Source organism: Haliotis asinina, chromosome 7 (genome assembly GCF_037392515.1).
Source record: "Haliotis asinina isolate JCU_RB_2024 chromosome 7, JCU_Hal_asi_v2, whole genome shotgun sequence".
Lineage (NCBI taxonomy): Eukaryota > Metazoa > Mollusca > Gastropoda > Lepetellida > Haliotidae > Haliotis > Haliotis asinina.
Window position 1 is genome coordinate 64,084,922 of NC_090286.1, and position 25,739 is coordinate 64,110,660.

General features: G+C 42.2%; 1 protein-coding gene across 2 annotated transcripts; it reads left to right on the plus strand.

The window, feature by feature from the left end:
* Positions 1 to 7,019: 7,019 nt before the first annotated feature.
* On the plus strand, positions 7,020 to 16,729 carry LOC137290533 (2'-5'-oligoadenylate synthase 1-like). Of its 2 annotated transcripts, XM_067821551.1 has the most exons (8): positions 7,071 to 7,245; positions 7,649 to 7,689; positions 9,592 to 9,786; positions 10,539 to 10,812; positions 12,441 to 12,610; positions 13,910 to 14,100; positions 14,801 to 14,988; positions 16,518 to 16,729. In XM_067821551.1, the coding sequence occupies exons 1-7, from the start codon at positions 7,176 to 7,178 to the stop codon at positions 14,946 to 14,948; spliced, it is 1,089 nt and encodes a 362-aa protein (XP_067677652.1). In that variant the 5' UTR covers positions 7,071 to 7,175; the 3' UTR covers positions 14,949 to 14,988; positions 16,518 to 16,729. The 2 variants fall into 2 exon arrangements, with proteins under 2 accessions (XP_067677651.1, XP_067677652.1); XM_067821550.1 differs by having other exon boundaries at positions 7,020 to 7,245; positions 14,801 to 16,729.
* The last annotated feature ends 9,010 nt before the right edge of the window (positions 16,730 to 25,739 follow it).

The following is a 25,739-nucleotide window of genomic DNA, read 5'->3' on the forward strand; positions in this document are numbered from 1 at the left end:
CATTTATACATTGTATAGATTGCCAATGTGGATCCTATTTCACATACATACGCGACATTATGACATTTTCTGTCATACAGATTCTGCTGAATGCTACAACAAATAAATTAAAACAAAATGCAAACAATGAACGTAAAACAGACTAATTTTATAGCAACAGTGTCAGGCTACTACCTTGTTTAGGAATGTATCCATTAATATCCACGTAAAAGAAATCGTATTCCATTCATCTGCAGCTGGTAAATAATCCTGCTCTGTGTCGCGTGTCTTACAACTGTCTCATTTGCGAAAAAGTAACACATCGTTTCACGTCTTTCGTTGGTGAAAACTAGATAAACCTCTCATTGGTCTCCCAAGATAGCACACCTGGCAACTAATTGTATGATGTCCACTATTCTAAGTAATTTAGTTGACCAATATTGAGCAATCAATCAATCAACGCAAGGGTGGTTAATTCTTTGAAGGGAGGATGTTGTTTTTGCACTCACACTTTACGACAGGGTGTAGTCATCTACACACACTGCCTTTTGACAAATCCGCTAGAAGAACAAAAGTAATTAATCAATCAGTGTGTAATCGGTTAATCCTTCGATCGATGTTTTTGTAACTCAGGTGATAAACCCTCTTGCATCACTTACATGCACATATTACATAACATACAATACATTTGCCATTACAGACCTTAATTTATACTGTTGAGTATTTACTCCAGACAGGAGAAATGCCAAATGGGAACCTTTGTTGAGTAACCGAAGTGGTGTTGCTACTAATTATACCTGTTATAAATTCATGAATTGACCATCAAGAGAATGATGACAAATAACACGTGTAGGTTTACACCATCAAACGCGAGTTACAGCAAGGAAGATGTAATCTCTGTGTCGCATGCAGCCTGAAAACACTTATCGGCCGAAACTGTTTTGAGGATACCAACGGAATTTCGTTACATAAGGAATACACACAGGCATTTGCTGTGTACTTTGGTAAATAAGTGAAATAAGTTTTTTTTACGTAAGACAATTTTCAGATTTCTCTACCAAAGCCAAGGTCATCGTTTTTTTTGTTTACGAATTCAAATAAATCAACTGTGTGTTTTATTATCATAAATAATAAACCATTGTAGCTACCATAGCTACCAAAATTTACGTATGCTATTTGCTATCACAGCTCAACCAACACTCAAAACTACCTAAATATAAAGCTTTGCAATCTTCCGTACTGAAACAAATGGGTTGCTACGTGCCTGTAGACATCATATTTTCATGTAACATGATTAAATATCGAGGTTAAAAACATAGAAATAGGATCAAATTGGATCAGTAAGTATACCATCCAAGCTTCCGAAAAGAACTACACTGCTGGGATATATGGTTACGATCAGACAAGGAATACCATGGATATTTTTAAACAAATGGCATGTGATGGGCATCCGGCCTCCTGACTGTTTAAGTGAAGAAATTTTGCTAATATGGACAGGAGCCCAGTTCCTTTGTCCGTCACGGTCGAAGGAGTGGGCGCTGACCAAATTGCGGTTTGGTTTCGTAATTAGACCGTTGGCGAGAAGCATTATTCGCTCCGCATCAGTGCCCCTTTAAATCGAGCAATGACTTCAAAACGTTTTATACCCATGTTTCAAACAATTCAAATGTACCATTGAGGTGTTATAAATAGGCTTTTCCTCGGGGAATATAGTTGATGTACCCTTAATGTTTATGTTTTGCCCTTGGACTCAGGCCTGTACATAATGAGAAAGTGTTATCCCAAATATATGTGTGACATTGACTTTTTAAATGGCATTGTGTATTCACATACACAATTCTTGTTTCCATTCAAAGAGAAACGGGACAAAGTCTTCCACTTTTGCAAACTCCACATGGGAGTAATGATAATGATCATAATAATGAATTTATATAGCGCCTGCTTCTAAAAAGTATTTGCGCAACGGCACTGAAGGAGAGAGTAAGAAAACTGTATGAGAGGGATAATGTGAAGAGATACGAGGGGCTTGTAGGTTTCTAGGGCTTTTCCCTGCCAATAACCTCACCTAGCTAGGCCCAGGGATAAACTGTATATATTCTCCCTGCTTGGTTTAATCCTTATCCATACACCTTCTACCCTGTCACGTCAATGAGCTTAAAAATGCCGATGGATATCTGTCGTGTTGTTAATACACGTTCAGCCAATCAACAGGAGAGCCAGATGCCGAACCGGTGTACTGTTCAAATAGTAAATTTGTTGTTGCGGAAATGATTGACGCTGGAGTAGAGAATGCCTACATATGTGTATATTCTGTTGGGACGAAATTCTAATGAGTGCATGCCTAAATAGCAATAGGCACCACTTTGGTGTCTGCCACACATATCTACCAAGTTTTACTAACTGATATTAAGGATTTTGTAAGTCCTGCTCTGGAAACGAAACACACTTCTCACTTTTGAGACTAAGTCAAAAACGTTTCCACGGAAACCAAGAATATAATAAATCAATAATGGTGGGAGACATAAAAAATATCATTCATTTGTACACTCAAGAAATAATGCAACTGTGGCCCTGAAGGCAACTGATGATATGAATATATACAAAACCTATCAAATGACTTAAAACTAAATATGTATATTATTGTATAATACAGTATAATGTATCTGTGTTAGGAATTCACCGAATTTGGATTTAAAGAGCATGCACAAGGTAGTATTGTCGTGCTAGTATGAAGAAAGTGTGTGGTGCTTGATTTAATGCTGGTCTACAGGATATGGTTGTCATTCTGTTTGCTTTTTGCCCATCCCCATGACTGTGAACGGTCTTTGTTTCGATTCAAGGAATCAGTATATTTGTACTGGTGTAGAATCAATGACACACCTCACAAATCGTATGAAAATAGATGTTGCCTTTTCATGGCTGTAAACAGTTTTCGTTTCAAGTCCAGGAATCAGTACTTCGTATTGTTTGAGAATCAATAACACATGTCACCAAACGGATGAAAATAGATTTTGCCTTTCATCCGTGGGTGTGTACAGTTTTCGTTTCGATTCAAGACTCAGTACACTTCTATTTTTTTAAAATCACTAACATATTTTACACAATGGATTAAAATATACACCTGGAAATTAATCAAGCAACACCCCAATTTTTTCTATTGGAGCAACTTTGAAGTGTTCTGACAATCAAAATATGCCGGGTTGATATAGTTTGACACTTTTTTATTCAACAGACGATCTCTGACAAACAACTTAAAGGGAAAAAGTATCAAGACTTTGCTTTATTGCAACGAAATCCAAATTCTTAAAACTGTCTTAAATTCATGAAAAAATGGACACAATTTACTATTCATCCACAGACGTTGTTGTCAGGTGTATTAACACAAATGTCACATGGAAAGAAAGAACAGTCATCTGAGAGTCTGCACACCGACTTTCATCAATATCTAGTGTGTCCTCCCTGCGCACGCACCACCGATTCCAGACGCCTCCTCATTCCTTGGATGAGTCTCCGGATCTGATTCTGGGGGATCCTGTTCCACTCCTCATGCAGGGCAGCCGTCAATTCGTTGAGATTATGGACTGGTGGGTCTCTCTGCCTCACACGACGGCCAATAAAGTCCCACAAATGTTCAATGGGGTTGAGGTCAGGGCTCATGGCAGGCCATGGAATTCTGTCAATTGCATTTTGCCGCAAAAAATCATTTACAGCATGCGCCCTGTGAGGTCTAGCATTGTCGTCCATAAATATGGGTCTCGTTGCCAGAGGATGGTTCTCAAAATGAGGTACCACAGCCCTGTCAAGAACCTCCTGTTGGTAACGAACACCGTTAAGGTTGCCACGGATGGTAATGATATCCAACTTGCAGTTCATGGAAATGCACCCCCATACCATAACGGAACCTCCCCCAAAGGCCACAGTCTCCTGGATGTTCCGTGGAGCCATTGCTGTGTTCCTCTGCCTCCAGACCCGAGTACGACCGTCCACCATGTGCAGCAAGAACCGGCTCTCATCTGAGAAATGGACCTTCCTCCAAGAGGCAATGTTCCAGTGCAAACGGTCATTACACCAGGCCAGTCGGGCTGCCTTATGGGCTGGAGACAGTCTGGGTCGCTTGATTGGCCTCCTTGCCCGGTATCCTGCAGCTTTCAGACGATTCCGAACAGTCCTGTTCGAGATGGGTCTCCCTGGAAGCCACTCCTGTCTCAACCGAGAGCTCGAGTCGAAGGACCTGCGCCGTACAAGTCTCAGTAAAGCTCTGTCCTCCCGGACTGTGGTCTTCCTGGGTCTTCCTGGTCTAGGCAGGTCTTTAACTTCATTAGTGGCCCGGTATTTTTTCAAAAGTTTTGAAATTATGGAATGATGTCGTCCGATTTGAGTCCCGATTTGTCTTAGAGACATACCAGCATTCCTCATGCCGATTATTTGCCAACGAGTGGCCTCTGATAATTTCCTACGTGCCATGACATTGAAATGAATGAAAAACCGAATGCAATCGACAACCTGCGCTTGTAAACACCCCAGGGAAAAAGTGCATTTTTCGAAAGTTGAGGTTAAAGCAATGCACGTGCGCTGTGCAAGCTTCACGCGCGTCATATCAACCCATGAAAAGCTCATGCTGTATGTCAATACATCAAAATTGAATAATCAATCATCAAAATTACTTCGTTAAACTTTGTTACGTTTTTATGTGTCTTTGAATTTGGTGTTGCTTAATTAATTTCCATATGTATAGATCGTAACGCATGCTTGCGCGGGAAAGCCCTTAGTTCTCTTGCCTACACCTCAGATGTTTTAACAGATACACGTCATGATAATTTGTTTGTCACGGGATAACAATGGTCTAAAGGCGTGGTATTTAGTGTAAGGTCAGTTGGACCTCTCGGGAACTTTTACCAGTCAATAAAATAACAACATTTTTCTCGATTATTACAAGCTGGACTCTCCCATTCCAGCCTGTAATTAAAAAAATATTTTGTGTCAATTCTCCTCTGAAAATGTGAATTTGATCATAGCTAATATATGGCTGACATGGCACAGCAGCTGTTCCCATGGACAATGGAAAGCCTCATTTGTTTCGGACGTTCATGCAAATGACGCGCGAGATCGGCGATGATATTGAGGAAATCAGTGGTACAGCCCGTAACTGTCCATCAGAATACATATTGTTAATCATATGGAGGTTTCATGATTAGAAATCACATTCCGACTGACATATTCCCAGTCCTGTAACCGTTGCTCTGACTCGTTGGATGAAGCGTTTTCCAACTGTCATTGATGGAATGACCTCGGATTTTGGTTCAACGGTTGCAAGAATTAAGGTCTGATTTAAGTGTGACTGACCACTCTAGTGGCCTCTGACAACAAGTGACTCTTGTACCCATGAAACTCCAGGGTAGAAAAGGTCTTCAACAACCCACACGTGGCACTAAAGGCGACATATCGAAACATGAGTCTCGTTAAGCTATTCAGACAAAGACCGATTCAGCAGATCCGAATTTTCTCGTGTGAAAGTGGAAATAGTCGATGCAAACAACTCTGGTTACACTGAATTTTCACTGAATTCCTTGTTTCATAAGAAAATGGTATTTACAAATGAATTTTAACTGTTAACTTTAATAACACCATATTTCTATATTGTGTGTCGAGGTTTAGTCAGCACACCTTCACTAAGGAATCAAGACTACCCCTGTTTGATGAGGTCGTAAAACGATGCACAATGTATCTGACTCAATGGTTACACCTCTTATTTGTTTTGGCGCTTATTCAGTGTAGTTCTGTAACGCACAGTGAGATTGATAGTAATATCATTTCCGTAAAAGACCGCCAAACTTTTCTAGCGGCAGAGCCTCGTTTTGAGATTTTCAAGATTTCCATTTCCATTTTTCAGAGGTTGCTGTATGACAGAGCATGTTTTACGACGTGTTTGCTAGGATTAGAAGGAGCATAGTGTTGCAATATACACATGCTTAGACGTATCAAATCATACTGATTCATATTTATGTATCCAATTAATTGAATTAGTCCCATAATTCCGGACTAGTTTTTGCACTAACTTGCGCAGTAGAACGGAACCCAGTAACCAGGAAACGAAACTGTATTGCAGTCAAATGTTTTGACTTGTATGCTTGTCGTAAGAGGGACAATTGGTGTCGGGTGGTCAGGCTCGCTGACTAGGTTGACGCATGTTCATGCTTTCGATCACTGGATTTGTGTGGTGTAGACTCGAATATTTACCTTTCCCCGCCATACAGCTGGAATATTGTCGTTGTCGAGTGAGTAAACCTAAACGCACTCACTAGTAACCCAAGAGGAACGTACCCAATTCCGTTCGCAATAGCATGGATGATCAACGCTTTGCGGGGTCACCAAGAGCCTGCTCAGGAATAGAGGCACTGATGTACACAATTAGGGAGAGGGTTGATTCTGTCACAAGGATTGGGTTGGGGTCACGACTGAGACCCCGGTAGCCACAGTGTGTGTCTTGCTCACGAGCTGGATCACAAGCATGATCACTCCATATACACGACACGCCGAAGAGTAAGACCACTGTCTTCAGATTCCCTACAACTATATTGTATTGGACATCCGTGTTAAACACTGCCTGATCTGCCTACAACATTTCATTTAAAAGTAACATAAACCGTTTTCATAGTCACCGCCTTTCGCAATGAGTCTGACGTTTCGGTCGTGCCGTTGACGGTGTTAGTATCTACATTGAAACGTTGTACCCATTGCAATAAAGAAGCTGACTATCCATAGAACGTGGTTGTCCTTCAAAACTTGAGTTGGAAATGTGAACTTTTCCACACATTTTTCAGTTAGTGCACACAGTGAACTGAAGTGTTTATTTTCAAGAACTGGTGACGTAAATTATTTTTGTATAGGGTTATGGCCGCGTTTATGAATGAAAGTGTGCTTGCTCATTGAAGAGATAAATGATCAATTATCGATTTCCATATTCAACGAACTGCTGACGTGTAAACACTTTCAGTTTTGATTTCATTTTCTGCTTGTCGAAAAGGGTGCTGACATCATGTACTGTTTGGCAGTCAGGGCAGTTCCGTTAACTTCTACTTTCGTTTTAGATCGGATAAATATGCATTGACAGCGCAACATGTTCACTCCGCTGACTGGGATTGATGTTTAGAACGAGTGACTGCAGAAAGTGAACGCATCACGATACTCCAACGACTATGGCGATAAGCGCCTGTAACCTGCTGTTCATGTCCGCAGCTCTACTGTTGTTTCTTTCCATACGGGCAGGTACGTCCATCTTTTGCAGTGACCACATAATCTTTAAACAGGAGAACTGCGCCGCGTGTTGAAGAGTAGCGTTTGGAAAGCCGACGGTACATAGGAACCGAAGCTATATGATGAAAATAATCAATTTCATTGTAACTACGTTTGGACTGCTTCACAAAGTATAGTCGGTATTTCGTAAATTCAGTCTGAAGATGGGTATATGTCATCACCTTTAAGTCAGAGGTTCAGCATGTCTGTGTTATTTTACGATGGACTTTCTGTCTTTTTAGTTATCTTTACATCGGTAAGAATGAACGTTACCTGAAAATTTAATTTTTGTTGAAGTGCAGTCTAACCTAACTTTGTCATATCTACATTAATAAAGGGATGTTCACCCATGTTGTTTCATTATATTGTTTTCTAGATGCTAAAAGGCGGTCCAGCAGCGTCGGAAGTGGGAGCCAGGTAAGTTTAGAAAACGTGCAGACGCCTACAGCCATAGGTCTTCAGGGTACATGCAGGCTGACTCACTGGTTCAGTTCAGCAATGGAACTCTGAAGCACCTGAGTGTCCTGCCCTCATTACTACCATCTAGAATCAGTGACGACACTCCAACAGAATGACGACCATACTGACTGATTCACGACTGCCCTTACATAATTACCACTGCCCTGACTGAATCACGACCTCCGTGCAGAATCACGACCTCTCTGTCTGAACCACGACCTCCTTGCAGAATAATCACGACCACCCTGACTGAATCACGACCTCCGTGCAGAATCACGACCACCCTGACTGAACCACGATCTCCTTGCAGAATAATCACGACCACCCAGACTGAATCACGACCTCCATGCAGAATCACGACCATCCTGTTTGAATCACGACCATCCTGACTGAATCACGACCACCATGACAGAATCACGACTGCCTGACAGAACCACGACCACCCTGACTGAACCACAATCTCCTTGCAGAATCACGACCACCCTGACTGAATCACGACTTCCCTGACTGAACCACGATCTCCTTGCAAAATCACAACCACCCTGACTGAACCACGATCTCCTTGCAGAATCACGACCACCCTGACTGAACCACGACTGCCTGACAGAATCACGACCATCCTAACTGAACCACGACCTCCGTGCAGAATCACAACCACCCTGACAGAATCACGACCAACCTGACTGAACCACGACCTCCGTGCAAAATCATGACTGTCTGTCAGAATCACGACCACCCTGACTGAACCACGACTGTCTGACAGAATCACGACCACCCTGACTGAATCACGACCACCCCGACAGAATCACGACTGCCCTGACTGAACCACGATCTCCTTGCAGAATAACGACCACCCTGACTGAATGAATCACGACCACCCTGACTGAACCACGACCACCCTGACTGAACCACGATCTCCTTGCAGAATCACACCCACCCTGACTGAACCACGATCTCCGTGCAGAATCATTACCACCCTGACTGAATCACGACCATCCTGACTGAACCACGACCACCCTGACTGAACCACGACCACGTTGACTGAACCACGACCGCCGTGACTGAAAAACGATCTCCTTCCAGAATCACGACCAGCCTGACAGAATCACGTCCACCCCGACTGCTACCACGACCTCCGTGCAGAATAATCACGATTGCCTGACAGAATCACAACCACCCTGACGGAATCACGACCACCCTGACTGAACCACGACTGCCTGACAGAATCACGACCTCCGTGCAGAATCACGACTCGCATGACTGAATCACGACGAGCTTGACGGAATCACGATCTCTTGGAGAGAATCTCGACCACCTGGACAGAATCTCGACCACCTGGACAGAATCTCGACCACCTGGACTAAATCTCGACTGTCCGGACACAGTCACAACATCCTCCTGGGATGTTTGTTGTTGATGTGTTTGCTTGTTGATGGAGAATTATTTCTGTATTTGGATCACAATGTTCACAGTTTATTTGGGTACCGCTCCGATCGTTACAACTCAAGGGATATCACTCCCATCTTAGTACCAATCGGATCGGGTCGTCACTGACTTTGTTAACAGCTGTCTTCCTATTCAAGTTAGGGGGAAACTCATGCTGTTGATCACTGTATTGTCTTGTCCATACTCGATTATTTACATAACGCCGCCATGTAGCTGGAATATTGCTGAGTGAGGCGTAAAACCAAACTCCCTCACTCACTCCTAACGACCGACACCACCCTCCCAGCCAGTATCACGGGTTATGGGATTTTTCACACCTGCCTTGTGCAATCATGGCAGCCTGTCCAGACCCCGTGCTGTCGAACCAGCCAGGCCGTCAGTATGACCGCTCCTTGAAGCAATCTTTTGTTGCAGGAACCGCCCAGCAGACTGGACACCGACAATCCCCTTCTACTAGGCATGAACCATGGAGAGACGCTCACCAAATTTATAGACAGAACATTGCGACCAACCACAAGCTTTAACAAGCGATGTTCCGAGATAATCGACAAGCTTGTCCGTACACTACAATCAAAGTCAAGTCCCTTCAACATAAAGGGGATTGTGAAGGTACACACTCACTCACACATTGGCAACAATAGTCAAGCTTCACATGTTGTAGACATGAAACGCTGTTATACGAAACTAATCCTGCCACAGCTGTTTGCTTTCATTGATAGAATCTCAGGACATGAAGTTAAAAATACACAATCTCAATATGCACTGACAGTAGGCTGTTGAGTAAATTGTGCTTTACTATAAGGCTGTACAAGGTATCTAAATCCTGTAACAGTTGTTGATGAAACGTTATGTCATACCAAGAGTGTGAGAGGAACTAAATAGTCGGTCACCACCTGGATGATCACTCGTCAATAATATGTTTAAACACACCATGGAAGTATGAGAAGACTTTTATTGTCGTGCTTATTAATCTTTGAATCTTTCACATCTTTGAATATGCTTTTATACATGTTTATATATGCGTGTCAAGGGCATCTTGGGTGACTGAATACCGGCCATCAACTTAAACAAACATAAGTAACAACACAACAAAACACTTCACCTGAACCTATACTTCTGTAAGTGAATGGGTCAGCTTAAAAGTAGGATGAAGGGTGATGTAAATTATGGAATGTGTTCTTCAAGCCCATAGCTTTGAGCTTTGGTTAAAACATACATGTAATTCTATGTCCTTGCATGATCATGATGTAAACACCCCTCACGATTCGCAGCTAGCGTCAGTAGTCTTACTTTGCTTTCGGTCCTCAAGAGCTCCAGAGTAGCGTCACGTGTGCAGTTGACGCTCGGATGTTTGTTTTCAGGGTGGTTCACTGGGCAAGGGCACATCCGTAAGGGACAAGTCTGACATCGACCTCATCATCTTTTTCAACGGCTACAACACCGTTAAGGGTCTACTAAAGTACAAGGACAAACTGCTGCAGCAGCTGAAGACCTTTGTTCAAGACGAGTGGCCGGACCATTTCATCTACAAAGAAATAACGCCGTCTTCTGTCCAGTTCTATTTGAAGATTGACGATGAGGATACCGAGCACGAGGTGGACCTGCTACCGGCTCTTGACGTAACTAAGAGCGGACGTACGTAGAACTTTACGTATTCGTAGAGCATACCACGATATACAATGAGTAAACATACGCACCGTAGATGAAGCATGAAGTAAACGTATAGCAGATATGTGAATCAAACGTTTAGTTGATGTAGAATGAAGCACACGAATACTTGATGTTTTATGAATCAAACGTACAGTTGATGTAGAGTGAAGCATGCACACAGTTTATGTCATATGAAATGTTATATGTCTAATTATCCCACGCAACGACAACGTCGATGGGTATAGTGTATCGATTTTCGTACGTCCATCCGTCCTTGCGTCCGCCATCCTGTCCGAAGCATATCTTCTAGTAAAACTATTCGTGATAGCTTCATCAAACTTGGTACTTATGTTAAACATGATCCCTTGGGGGATTAGAGGCAGATATGAGTTTTATTTTAGCGTTTTCCATGGAAACATGACTTAGGCTGTGACTTTGTGGATGTTATTTGTCCAGAGCAGATCTCCTAAACCATACAGGCTAGCGTCATCAAACTTGGTACACACATCAATCATGATCCCTAGATCTGCCTTTGGGCATTATGCCTAGATTTTTTATTTTTTGCGGTTTCCATTGAAACATGACTTAGGCTGTGTTGTCATCTTGTTCGGAGCAGATCTCCTAAAGTTGAGCTTTTCAAACTTCGTACACGTGTTTGTCATGTTCACCATGATCCCTAGATGTGCATTTTGTTTTCCTTTTTTATTTGGTTTCCATGTTAAGTTTGACTTAGACTGAAATTGGTTGTCGTGCTCTTTGCCGGAGCAGAACAAATCCGTTCACTATATCTTCACCAAACGTGGCACGTATATAGGTCTGGTGTTATACATGTGTCATTTAGAAGGTTTGGATTTCTGAATAAAATATTTTTTGCGTTTCTGTGGCAACATGTTTGACCTCGACTGAATTTGGTGGTAGTGTTCTTTTCCGGAGCAGAACTATAAAGCCTTGCAACACTCTCCTTCCACTCTGTCGTATGCACACCAAAACATTGACACACTGTAATGATATTTAGTAGACATGTTGAGGAAGAGTATTTTGTTGTTGCGGGGGATATTGATGGCTTTGTTACATATGTAATATGTCATGTACGATAGTTGATTTATTCATGCATTCACATAAGAGGTTACTGTTCTCTTCCAGTCGTCTTTTAGGTATTTGGAGGAAAATGCAAACTGAAAAGGATATTTGTTAATACAAGCACATGGATCATGTTGACAGATTCATTTATGTGTGTTCAAACTTAAGGAGTCGGCCATGAATGTGGCATGAGCACGGCGGATGGAATGAAATTCATATTTATATACTATTTGGTTTCATTATCTATGCACCTAATCTATTGGTGAGCAATCTTTTGACATGATGTGTTGAATAAAGGAATTGTGCAATATTCGATCATTTTTTTTCTACCCGCTATAGACAAGACATACCTATGTCTCGAATACATCGATAAGTCAAATTTAGTACTTTGGTCTCCAGCTATTCGACTCGGGATTTGACTGTATATTGAAAAAATACTGAATTTGGCGTAGCTCCCTTCAGCAAATGTTTATCTGTGAACTGCAGGGGACTGTTCGTACTGACGTCTCTCTGGAGCCCAACTGTGTTTGCAGGTAAGCTGTCGGAAATTTATGAAGAGATGCAGGACCAGAAGCCCAAGGTGAGGGACCACTATTCCAGCTGCCTGAGCCCCCTGCAACTCGAGTTCGTCACCCACACAGACAGAATGGCAACCCCAGGGAAGGTGAAGGACTTCATGCGGCTTCTAAAATACTGGGCGAAGGTATGGATCTCTACTCACGATCGACATCCTTACATGAAAAGAAAGAATATTGAATGTTTTCGATTCCGTTTGCAGTCTCAGTCCCGTAGTTTAAACTAGTTGGCAGGTTGGTGGTTGGGAGGATTAAAGCAATAGCCAGTGAGCACACAACCACCCATCAATGCTCCCTCACACATGCCCTAATTACATGTACTAGTTTCCCCAAAAAGAAGGCCAAAATGAAAACATTTTTCAGACCTGGTCAAAGGGAGGTAATTCCCCAAGAGGTGTTCAATGGACATATTAAGGGGAGATAACTTCATGTGGACTGACCCATCCATTTTGTGTATGTGAATAGCCATATCATATATTGGCGTTGTTTAGGCTATTGGCTGTTTTGAATGAGTTTTTGTCAAGTTCACGATGTAAACTTGACCGTGTTATCCCGAAGTCGTTTGTTTTACTGTAATCAACTTTGGTACCCATGGCTACATCTGTAAATCTATAAAATAGGTTTAAACAGATTCTGACTGTTGAATTATTGTGAGAAACGTAATGACCAATAGCATTGCTTTTGTTTAAGGTGTAGATCATCCACAGATAGGGTCTTGGTTTTGTTTAAGGTGTAGTTTATACCCAGATAGGGTCTTGGTTTTGTTTAAGGTGTAGTTTATACCCAGATAGGGTCTTGGTTTTGTTTAAGGTGTAGATCATCATCAGATAGGATCTTGCTTTCATTTAAGGTGTAGATCATCCCCAGATAGGGTCTTGCTTCTGTTTAAGGTGTAGAGCGTCCCCTGATAGGGGGTTGCTTCTGTTTCAGGTAGAGAACATCTCCTGATTAGGTCTTAGTTTTTGTTAAAGGTGGAGAACATCTCTTGATAGGGTCTTTCTTCTGTTTGAGGTAGACAACATCTCCTGATTGGGTCCTGTTGTTGTTTAGGGTGTAGATCGTTCCCTATTAGGGTGTTGTTGTTTTTTAAGGTAAAGAAAATCGCCTGATAGGGTCATGCTTTTGTTTAAGGTTAAGAGCATCTGCCGATAGGGTCTTTCTTTGATCTACGGTAGAGAACATCTCTTGATAGGGTCTTTCATTTGTTTAAGGTAAAGAACGTCTAGTGATAGGGTCATGCTTTTGTTTAAGGCTTAGGACATTCCACTGATAAGGTCACACTGACGACGTTCTCTGATCGTCATTACTGTTCTGCGTAAGGCACGTCCAGTTGACAGTCTAGTTAGGAAAGGAGGAATTGTGTCAGTGATTGCTGTCTCAGATTGATAGATTACTACTTAGCGAGTAAAGTCTATATACATCGCCAGGTGGAGGACGTCCCGCTGAGGTCCTACTTCCTGGAGCTGCTGGTTGTCCGGCAGTGGAGGGAGGATGACAAGCCCAAGGACATCGACATGGAGACCTACCTGTACCGGTCCCTCAAACAACTGACTCAGCTTAGAGACATGGCTATCGCCTTCAGCGACAACTACAACTTCGAGAACTACGTGCCCAACATGTAAGTAACTGAACAATATACTAGATATTCGTGCCTAAAGAAATGTAACAAGTTCACACATTTTCGCTCATTTGGATCCACTGAACACAAGACCCCAATCACTGGCAATTCTCTTGTTGAGTTTTGATCGATTGCAGACAATGGTGTGAGTGAGTGAGTTTTGTTTTACGTCACATTCAGCAATATTCCAGCTATATGGCGGCGGTTTGTAAGTAATCGAGTCTGAACCAGACAATCCATTGATCAACAGCATGAGCATCGATCTGCGCAATCGCGATCACATCTGTCAACCAAGCCCTCAGCAAAACCACTCTATCCCATTAGTCCTACAACATTGCATGAGTTACTGAAGATCAATTCTAAGCTCAGTGGAAGTCACAATTGTACTGACATCATACTGCTGCACTGCCACTACTTCTCTCCTGGCTGAGTTATTTTCATACCAGTAAATGTTTTGTCAGTATCGATAGTTCATGTCCGCCCGATGTGATAGGAAGGCACAGTTAGATTGCAGTGTAGGTTCACAAACCTTTGCCATGCTGTGGCGCTGACAAATCACGTGACAAATAATCAGTGGATCCTGTCGCAGTTCAGTGACGCCCATACAGATGTAGCCAGCAATGACTTGACCGCTTATATTACCTATGATGGAACTCTCTGCATCAAGGCAGTGTTCAGTAATGTGCTTGTGTTTTACCAGTGAGAAGCCGTTCCTACTAGATCCCGCCAACCCGTTCAAGAACGTGGCACCGTCCTCCAAACGGGATATCAACACAGTTGTGAAGAAGTCGCAGGTCCTCTTGGAGAGAGGGTGGCCAGAGTCGTCCCGTCTGTCAGACGAACTGTGACACCGCTAGCGCGTGAACCTGACCTTTGTGTCCATCTGAGGTGTGCATCCGTGGCTTAATTCCACTAATGGCTCCTTTGATGTACCAGTTCAATGCCAGTTATGTAAATATATGCCAGTAGCTTGGTGGAAGGGCTCAGCAGGGTACAAAACAGTATTAACGCTAAGATTACATTATCCCCGTGTGAGTGTGAGTGCGTGCGTGTACGTGCGTGTACGTGCGTGCATAGTCGTAACAGCTGATTGGTGATATGCGGCCTTTGTCTTAAGAATATTGGATATGTTTTGTGAACACTGATGACTTGTATTTCTTGTAGCAGAACATAGGTCTCAAAGGTCTAAATCATATCACTCAGCATCGCTTTACAAGTTCAAATTTTGGTAAAATGAAATAAAGGTTAACGATTACTCAGCCATAAGGTTGTGACTCCTCAAACATTGTGTATCATTGTGTTGGGTTGATCTAGCCATGGATGATTAGACAGAGCAAACAAAATGAATATTGTATTCAAGAATTCCAATACGATAAGGTACAAAGATCTCTTGAATTGTATAATATTTATGTTAACATTCTAAAGTACACAGCGACTTAATCCGCAGTGTCGTAAATGCTAATCACCCACGCTCATTTAGCTTCAATCACCTGTGCTACCGTTATATCTAGCAAGGAGGTTGTGAGATTGTGAGGTTGTGAGGTTGCTACTCGCGTCATGATGTGACATCTCACCTAGTGCACTGTACACAGTAGTGATGCGGGAAGCTACTCGCGTCATGATGTGACATCTCACCTAGTGCACTGTACACAGTAGTGATGCGGGAAGCTACTCGCGTCATGATGTGACATCTCACCTAGTGTACTGTACACAGTAGTGATGCGGGAAGCTACTCGCGTCATGATGTGACATCTCACCTAGTGTACTGTACACAGTAGTGATGCGGGAAGCTACTCGCGTCATGATGTGACATCTCACCTAGTGCACTGTACACAGTAGTGATGCGGGAAGCTACTCGCGTCATGATGTGACATCTCACCTAGTGTACTGTACACAGTAGTGATGCGGGAAGCTACTCGCGTCATGATGTGACATCTCACCTAGTGTACTGTACACAGTAGTGATGCGGGAAGCTACTCGCGTCATGATGTGACATCTCACCTAGTATACTGTACACAGTAGTGATGCGGGAAGGCCCAGAGGGCGAAGATACCGACCTGTGAATAGTGAAACTAGAAACTAAACCTATGGCAGCGATTTCATCCCATAACTTGTTGTTTCGAATGTAATTATATGTAAAAAAGGGGAATTCCACCAGGTTTCATTGTCAAATTATGATCGATTCATGTCTACAACTGCACCAATACGCACAGTACTGTCATGTAGAGGGAACAATGACATGGTGTAGTTTTGTTGTTAATGCGTTATCTATTGACCATTTCACGTCAACTGCAGGTCTCACGGAAGTGAGATTTATGTGTTGCACGTTATGTTTCGTGTCGGGTAAAACACTATTTCACTGCGCAAAGACAGTGAAATATGAAGTGTGTTAAATATGCTGTTACGACTTTCTCCAGAGTATTGGAGGCGGTGAGGTAGCCCGGTGGTTAAAGCATTCCTTCGTCGCGTCGAAGACCTTGGTTCGATTCTCCACATGGGTAAAATGTCTGAGACCCATTTCTGATGTGCCCCGCCGTGATATTGATGGAATACCGTCAAAGGCGGTATAAACTAACTCTCTATGCTATTGTATTATAATAGAAATAGAAATACAACCTTTTTTATCCGATATTGTGTTTTGTTATTTGTTGTCACGTTGAACATCCGGGTTCAATTTGCCATGTGGGTACATTGTATGAAGCCCTTTTCTGGCGTCATTTGCCATGATATTGCGGGAATATTAAATTGCTGAAAGCGGCTTAAAATATATTCTCTCACTCACCCACTCACAATGCATCACAAAACGTCAAGAAACTCAAGTGTCCCTGGCATATGTTACATACATATATCAGTTTAATGCATCGTGGAATATCTACCACACATATCTCACGTTACAGTCGTGTGGAATATCCAGCATACATACCATGTCATTACTCCCTTTACATGATAGTACTGTGCGTATTGGCCTAAGATAGCACACATATCTCTGTTTGCAACCTTGTCTAATATCTGGCACACACATCTCGGTTTACAACCATGTGGAATATCTACCACACATATCGCACTTTATAACCTTGTGAAATATCTGGCACACACATCTCACTTTACAACCTTGTGGGATATCTGGCACACATATCTCAGTTTGCAGCCTTGTGGAATATCTGGCACACATATCTCACTTTATAACCTTGTGGAATATCTACCACACATATCTCAGTATATAACCTTGTGGAATATCTGGCACACACATCTCAGTTTATAGCCTTGAGGAATATCTGGCACACATATCTCAGTTTATAACCTTGTGGAATATCTGGCACACATATCTCAGTTTATAACCTTGTGGAATATCTTGCACACACATCTCACTTTATAACCTTGTGGAATATCTTACACACATATCTCAGTTTATAACCTTGTGGAATATCTAGCATACATATCTCAGTTCACAGTCTTGTGGAATATGTAGCATATATATCTCAGCCTATAGCCTGGCTGAATACCTAGCAAACATCTCAGATTACAGCCTCGTGGAATATCTAGCATACACATCTTTGTCTATAGCTTAGTGGAATATCCAGCATATATATCTCAGTTTATAGAATAGGGGAATATCTACCATATACATCGGAGGTTGTAGCCTTGTGTTAATCTAACGTTATCACCATACTAATGTGTGTCCACCTGCCTTGTGTTTTATCATCAGACACATTTTGAAATCACGTTACCAGAACTCACGTTTATTGACGTTGTATGCTGGCGGAACAAAGCCCACGTATACACAGTCACTGGACAGGAAACAACAGTCATCGTTATTAAGTATACTGTTCAGTTACCAGCGGAAACCACCTGTATTGTCAGATGGCGTAACATGATGTAATAGTTTCCAGGGTAACGTGCCTTGTCGGTAGATAGTAGAGTTTGTCATCATAAACCCGATCTACACAGTGCACTCCCAACACGACCCGGTGCATTATATCTCAGAGGTCATGTTCGTTATTCTAATTTGTTATAACCTGAAAAGGAGATGGCGAAATAAACACCCAACTCGTTACATGTACAACGTTAAAAACACCCAAACGACCCCGTCCCAACCCTCTCCACAGTCAGGAGAAATCTCTAAAAAAATTGAGTCCATAGTATTCAGAATATTTTACGAGCATGTGTATATAAATCACTACCAAACAGCAGTGACACCGAGTGTTCAGCAAACTGTAAGCAATACGCGGGAACATAAAGTACAATTTGTAAAATTTGGCATCAAGGGAAGATGATGAGACAATGTTTAGGGTGAGGACGTTCCCCTCATGGGGAGAGGCTTCACCCCCCACAGTTTACTGTCCCCGTAGTAAATGTAGCGAGTTACCTCCCCTATAGTCGTGTTCATATACTTGATGTTTTCTGGGGTCAGGGCTTCGTAGCCGGCGTGTGTATAAGCGAGGATGTAGAGGTGTATGACGTAGTTGTCCCTTCTCCAGTTCCACAACATACCATCTTCGAACAGATACTGGCGTGTCTTGTAGTTGGGTTTACACAAAGACGTCTCCTCAATGTGGACGAGGTTCGGTCTGCGGAGCGAGATGATGTTCGGAATGATGTTGGAGTGAGTCTGGAAGTCGTTGTTGAAGGTGGAGTAGCGAGGGTACCAAACACGGAAGAAGTCCGACCACGGCTTGCAGAACATCATGCCATTAGCCAGAATGTACCACTCCTCGTGGCCCATCACAACGTCATACTTCAACAAAGGGTCGACTGGATTCACCACCACAGAGTCGAAGTCAAAATACATACCACCATATTCCATCAAAGCTTCCATACGAATTATGTCTGAAACATGAATTCCTCTCAAGATCTCACGGCCGTATATGTTAGTGACACGCCTCCTGTACACAAAATACAAGTTGCGGATTGTTGTGATAGCCTGGTGCCAGTAATGACCTTGAGGGAGGTTGTTGTGCCAAAAGTATATCCGCAATGGCCGGATGTGACGTTGAATAGCCATCATCGTAAGCAACTGGAAAAATTGAAATTCTACGCCTTTTTCATTAACCCACACTAGATGAACTATTCTGGGAACGACGTCGTGGTCGTTGGTAATGTTGACGTTGTAGTTGACGCGTTGGTTGAGCTGGTGATAGAAGTCATAATGTCGCGTGTAGTTATAGATCACGTGACCGTCTTGGATGGCCATGGGGCAGATGTTTCTCTCGAGGCAGTCTACAGGTAGCTCACCTGCAGGTGTGTGGTGCGGATCTGACCGACCAATCATCACGTGTGGCTGCAGAATGTCTACAAGCAATTTCACGATCGCTATGACACAGATGCTAACTCCCACTTGGAAGCAAAACCTTTTTCTCAGCAGCATCTTTATGAGAGGCTGAAAGTATGAAAGTACATAATATTAGTTGCCATTGTTTTATAATGTGGTACTATTACGAGAGTGTATTTTCTGTAAATTGTATTATTAATTAAGTAATAATTATTATTGGGTCACAACGCTTAGTGGTTTAAGTGATAATTAATATGGGTCACATTTTGTATCATAAATGTTCAGTGCTTTTAGTATTTTGGCTGCAGGCCTTTAAGGAAGCGCTTTAGAGTTGCTTCCCTTGATTAATTGTTTACTAGAGAATTCTACGTTGATGGCGATGGTCATATGTGCTCGAACATTCGGGAATCGGTGACTGTATATATATAGGCTGGTTGACATGTTGACGACGGACACACCCAGATTAACTGGAGTATATATATCTGCCTGCCTCCGTCAACGCTTGACCTATATAACCGGTGCTTGACCGCTCGCTGTGTTACATTCAGTAAAACTGTTTCTCACTCTCACACCAAGACGCCAAAAATATTTTATTCAGAATTCCAAACCTATCAAAAGGCATCAGTACACCACTAGACCAATCTATGTGTCAGTTTTGGTCCAGAATGCAGAATCGACTGGGAGTTGTCGCAACTTTCGTGGCAGCACATAGTGTTCAATACTGGGTGTGGTATAAGCCCGGGAATGATGCAGGCCTGATGTCGGCGTCGAAATGAGTAGATAAGTCTTGATTAGGAAGTACGACAACATCTGCCAAAGTGTTCCTCGTCAATGGCTGATTTTGGCGTTTTCGAATACGACGTCCCAGTTGGTGCCATAGTGCCGATTTCGTCACCAAAGAGTACTCTGCAGCTGCTGCCAGAGTGGTACAGTCCTGGTCCATCTCAGTCTGACATCTCTGTGTTAACATGTCAACATCGTGCTCTTGGAAAGTCGATAGGTACGGAGGCCATTAATGCGGAGTCGTCTGGTCACAGTCTGTCTGCTGACTGGATGTCCAAGGCTGTCGGCGCTTGGTGACGTTTCAGTGACGTATCAGTTCCTAGGGTGAAACACTCTTAAACCGGTCTTCTCGTTTGGTAGTGACCTTCGGTCTACCACTCTTTCTGTAGATCTACCAGTCTGTTGTAAACGTGTGACAAGTCTGACGATGGTGGTTATACAGCGTCCCATGGTCCTAGCCACATGCCCTAGTGTTTCTCCCACATGTAGCATGCCGATTGCTCTCTCCCTCTACTCTGCTGTTAAAAACGAGGCATGATCCTGGTTGCCAATCGATTAACATGATGTAAGAAAATAAACCTAGTCGGCGTTTATACCCTAGTTTGATACTGGTAACAGTTTCCATTCTATACATATAAATTCGTTTTTTCACAAAATACGAACTGCAAGTGCTAGTGTTCACAGGGAATAGACATGCTGTGTTCGAGAGATGTGTTTTAGCCATTTTCAAACTGACTGACAATTATTTTGACTACATGTATTTACAAACATTATTATTTCGGTGGCGTTTCTTTTGGACGCTAGTTATCTTAACAGCGACAACTCTACTGTATAGTTATAAATGTGTCATTGTGACCTTGTATGCCAGTTAAATCTGTAACAGTGACAAATAAGCACATTGAGAATGCATCCCAAACAATGTCTAGCACCAAACCGTTTCTTTGGGATCGTTGTTGTTGTCCATAAGTGTATACTTATATGACCCATACTAAAGCTGAGATTTCACAATGATGATACAATGCGAGCGGCTGTATGTAAGACTCAGACATGGCGTTGATAAATGGCGTTGGTCATTTCTTTCTTATGACTAAACAAGTAAGCCAAAGACGCATTGGGGAGAAATAAAATGGCCGAATATTACAACTGTGCAAACATAAGCGTTTTATGTACGTTTGCTTGATCTGCCACGCGTTTACACGACTTACCTTGTTTTCCAGGAGTCGACGTCAAGGAACTATCCACCCTGTACAGACCACGACGCCAGGCGTCACAGCTGCGCGCGCATGGTGTCTGATTAATTCGCCTATGAACAGTTTAATGAGAACATTTAATCAAAGGCCGGGAGATGATAATCGTCCCATATCCACACCCAGTCCAAATTGTACACGGTTCTGACAACGTGAAGACAACAGGTGGCCTGTTCACGAAACTGTCTGAGCTAAGACAAGTGACTGACATCGTTGAGTGGCCACATATCCACACGCTATAACAGTACTAATGGTGCAACATCCAGAAACATCATACACAATATCAGCTGAATGATTTCATTAGCTGTAGACTAAATTAGATATTAATGAAGCTGAACTTTGGGTTTTTTATCGTAAAGCAAAGCAGTGCACGGCTATAATCCAACCTTAATTTATACATAATTTCAGGAGCAGGTGAAAGGGACAAATGAAAGTAAAATTTGATACCCCGCATACATGTCAACAATACGGCATATGTACTGTGACTGTCACTTTCGAGTCCTGGTAAAGAACACCAGCGTTCTGCGTTTTGGATCAGTGCTGCATACTTCATCACAATTCTTATCCCAGACTTGTTTTCCTTTAAAATCATCTCTTCGAATTCTTTATATCCTTTCTATTTTCTGTCAACTCACATTGCACAAACATCCTAAAATTGTAAATATGATATAGCGTCGTCTCTTTGGCGTTTAGTGTATGTCGCTGGCAAACTATGTATGTGATAAGTGAAAGAAATGCTGGTCCTAGTGTGGCGTGTATTTAACGACATATATGGTTAACGGAGTTTAAAGCATAACAACAAATGACACGAATACCTTATATTGAGTCACGAAATGCTTTCGTCTATTTATTTTCTTTTTTTTATAGGCGCGATAGGACACAGTTTCGTCCCTTAGTTCATCGAACTCCACCGTGATCAGGATTTTACAGGCTCTTCGTATAACCCTCGCTCGGTACGAGTCACTTCTGATTTCAGTATATACTCCTCGATTCGATTTGGGATCATAAAAATGACAAGTAAGATTATGCGCCTCAGTTGCAAAAGATATTTTGCACGGAGACATTATTAATGGCAATACAAAATGTGATTGATGAAATACGTGAATAAAAGTGACTATGAGATGAAATCTTGGTCTTGTGTATTGTATTGTAAATATGTGCAGTAACTGAGAGAACCGCGCGATACAGCAGTGTTCAGTTCTAGTCGCTGGTAACCTTGTCAGCCCTACAATCCGGAAACCCGGCCAAACCGGATTGTTTCTTCAGTCCCGACCAGTGTCGGTTTAGTCAGCTTCTGTTGTATTTGGCTGTCTCGTGCCACATAATGCAAGTCAACATCACAACACACAGGCAGCTCAGCCGTCTACCCAAAGCTGAAATGTCATGGGGACAAAAGAAAGAAGAAAAAACGCACGCATTAATTCTCTGAATATGAGGGCATGCAAGTAGGCATAAACTACAATTAGATCGTTCGTTAGCGTCCATCACGACGGCGTTCAGTCCAGACTGCCGTCTCTGTCATCGTGCCCAGCTGTTGGACATTCGGGTCACGTCAGCTCTTCTGATGCCATCCCGAGTAATGACTGAACAGTCTTGGTAGCGGTTATGTTCGGCTAGCGTATAACAGAATCTGTACTTCATTGAGGATGTGTAATCTCATGTATAGACATAGTACATCTGACCACATCCTGGTCGACGTGAAGTATTTGTGCTAATAAGAACTTAGTAAATACATGTTGTAATGGAGATCTGGAGTAGTTCTATCACCAGCATAGTACGTGTGTCAGATGTGCAGCTGTGTTACGGTGAAATGGGTGTGGAAATCTTCCTGCCTCACAACAGAGTATCGAGGTCTTGTAGTAGAATGTCCTGCTTCCGTGTTACAGAGTTTGTGCATGCGTGCATAAGTGCTCTGGATATATACACCTAATGTCTCATTTTGTTCAGTACAAAAGAACTTGCACTCATTTTAACTTGAGGCATGACCCATGTTGCACAATATATAATCATATCCAATGCTTGAGATTTAGCAATGATAATTTAGAACGTCACTATAACAGATCACTGCCTTTATTCAGTCAATAGAATTTATATTAACATGCACTGTTGGTATGTGTAGCAATGAATCTACAGGTTCAGATTTCACCATTATAAATTCTAAATGCTCAAGTTAAATCTTGATTTGTAGTTGCACACTTTCGCAGGTACCTTTGTAGAATGTCGGAAATTATAAATTACATCTGCGAAGGTAACAGGACATGTGTCACATTTATAGACAAAATCCAAATCACAGAGACATAGTGAACCCTTCTGAGAGCTCAGACCTTCACTCATATCAGGGGCAATGTTGTCCGAAACATGGGCACTTATGAGGGATAGCCTACATCATTCCACCGACGGTCGCCGACTAAAGTTCTGGGTCAGCCTGACCCGTTGGCCTCGCATCTTTCCTCCTCCAAACCCTCTTCGACTACATAAAGCCGTTGGTACATTGGAGTGTTTAATGTTGTTGAAAATCGATATCTTCAACAACACAGCTTTTGTTGTCGGGGACGTTTCTTTTCGGAGTCTATGGAGGTAACTCCGACATTCCCGTGGATATGTCAGCGGGCTTGATCTCTGCGTCCGTCCCACCTATTGTTCTCTAAATGACAGTCAAACAACCGACAAAGCTTAGCGCAAGTTGACCTGATCCCTACACCAGAAATAGACACGACCACATTAAGAAGAACACGTGTCCACGCGGAAATAGTTAGATGTATTTAAGGAACGCAGCATTACTCGACCCTTTTAGAAATAATTACTCCCGCACGTGACGTTAATGAGTTTGTTGACGAGGTGGACGGGCGGAAGACGACCCCAAGGAGAGTTTTATTGTAAAGTACGTCTAGTTAGAGTAAAACCCGTTAATAAGTCGCCTCACAATGTTTCAAGATGTATCATCAAAAGATAAATAGAAGTGCAACAAACCCGTGCATCCTGTTTGGGTCAGTTATGAAAGCCATTGTAAACAAGTGCTTGACGTCATAAATATGTTCTTTGTGATTGGCATTTTTGAAGTTGATGAGCAAGAACAATATTCATAAAGTATGATACCTTCCTTAATTCAGTTATGCCCACCACAAGAGGTTCCAGCATTATAACACGTTCTTTTCATTGGTGCTGTCTGAAACATCGTGATTCCATGTTTTCTACGTCAGTGCAATCAGAAACATCGTGATTCCATGTTTTCTACGTCAGTGCTATCTGAAACATCGTGATTACATGTTTTCTACGTCAGTGCTGTCTGAAACATCGTGATTACATGCTTTGTACATCAGTGCAATCTGAAACATCGTGATTACATGTTCATTACGTCAAAGCTGTCTGAAATATCGTGATTACATGCAGTATACGTCAGTGCTATCTGAAATATCTTGATTACATGCTTTGTACGTCAGTGCTATCTGAAATATCTTGATTACATGCAGTATACGTCAGTGGTATCTGAAATATCGTGATCACATGCTCTGTACGTCAGTGCTATCTGAAACATCGTGATTACATGTTCATTATGTCAAAGCTGTCTGAAATATCGTGATTACATGCAGCATACGTCAGTGCTATCTGAAATATCTTGATTACATGTTTTGTACGTCAGTGATATCTGAAATATCGTGATTAAATGCTCTATACGTCAGTGCTATCTGAAACATCGTGATTACATGTTCATTACGTCATTGCTATCTGAAACATCGTGATTATATGCTTTGTACATCAGTGCTATCTGAAACGTTGTGATTACATGCTTTGTACATCAGTGCTTTCTAAAACATCGTCATTACATGTTCTATGCGTCAAAGGTGTCTGAAACATCGTGACTATATGTTCTATACGTCAACGTTGTCTGTAACACCGTGATTACATGTTCTATACGTCAGAGCTGTTTGAAATATCGTGATTAAATGCTCATTTATGATCAGCCCATTTCTTGTGTCCCCAGCCTTTCCATTGAAGGAATATTGCTATACGTGGTGTAAAACCACTCACCCTGAAACATCGCGATTACATGCTATATATGTCAATGGTATCTGACAAATTGCACATGTCATATGCGCTAATACCTTGACCAGTTTGACCTTTGGTAGACAGAGACTCACATCTCTTTACGCGTCACAAGCAACTGCAGTGTGGATTGGTTGTAACCATGTGTTATCGGATGGAAAGACTCACATTTCTTTATGTGTCACAAACAGCTGCAGTGTGGATTGGTTGTAACCATGTGTTATCGGATGGAAAGACTCACATTCTTTATGTGTCACAAACAGCTGCAGTGTGGATTGGTTGTAACCATGTGTTAT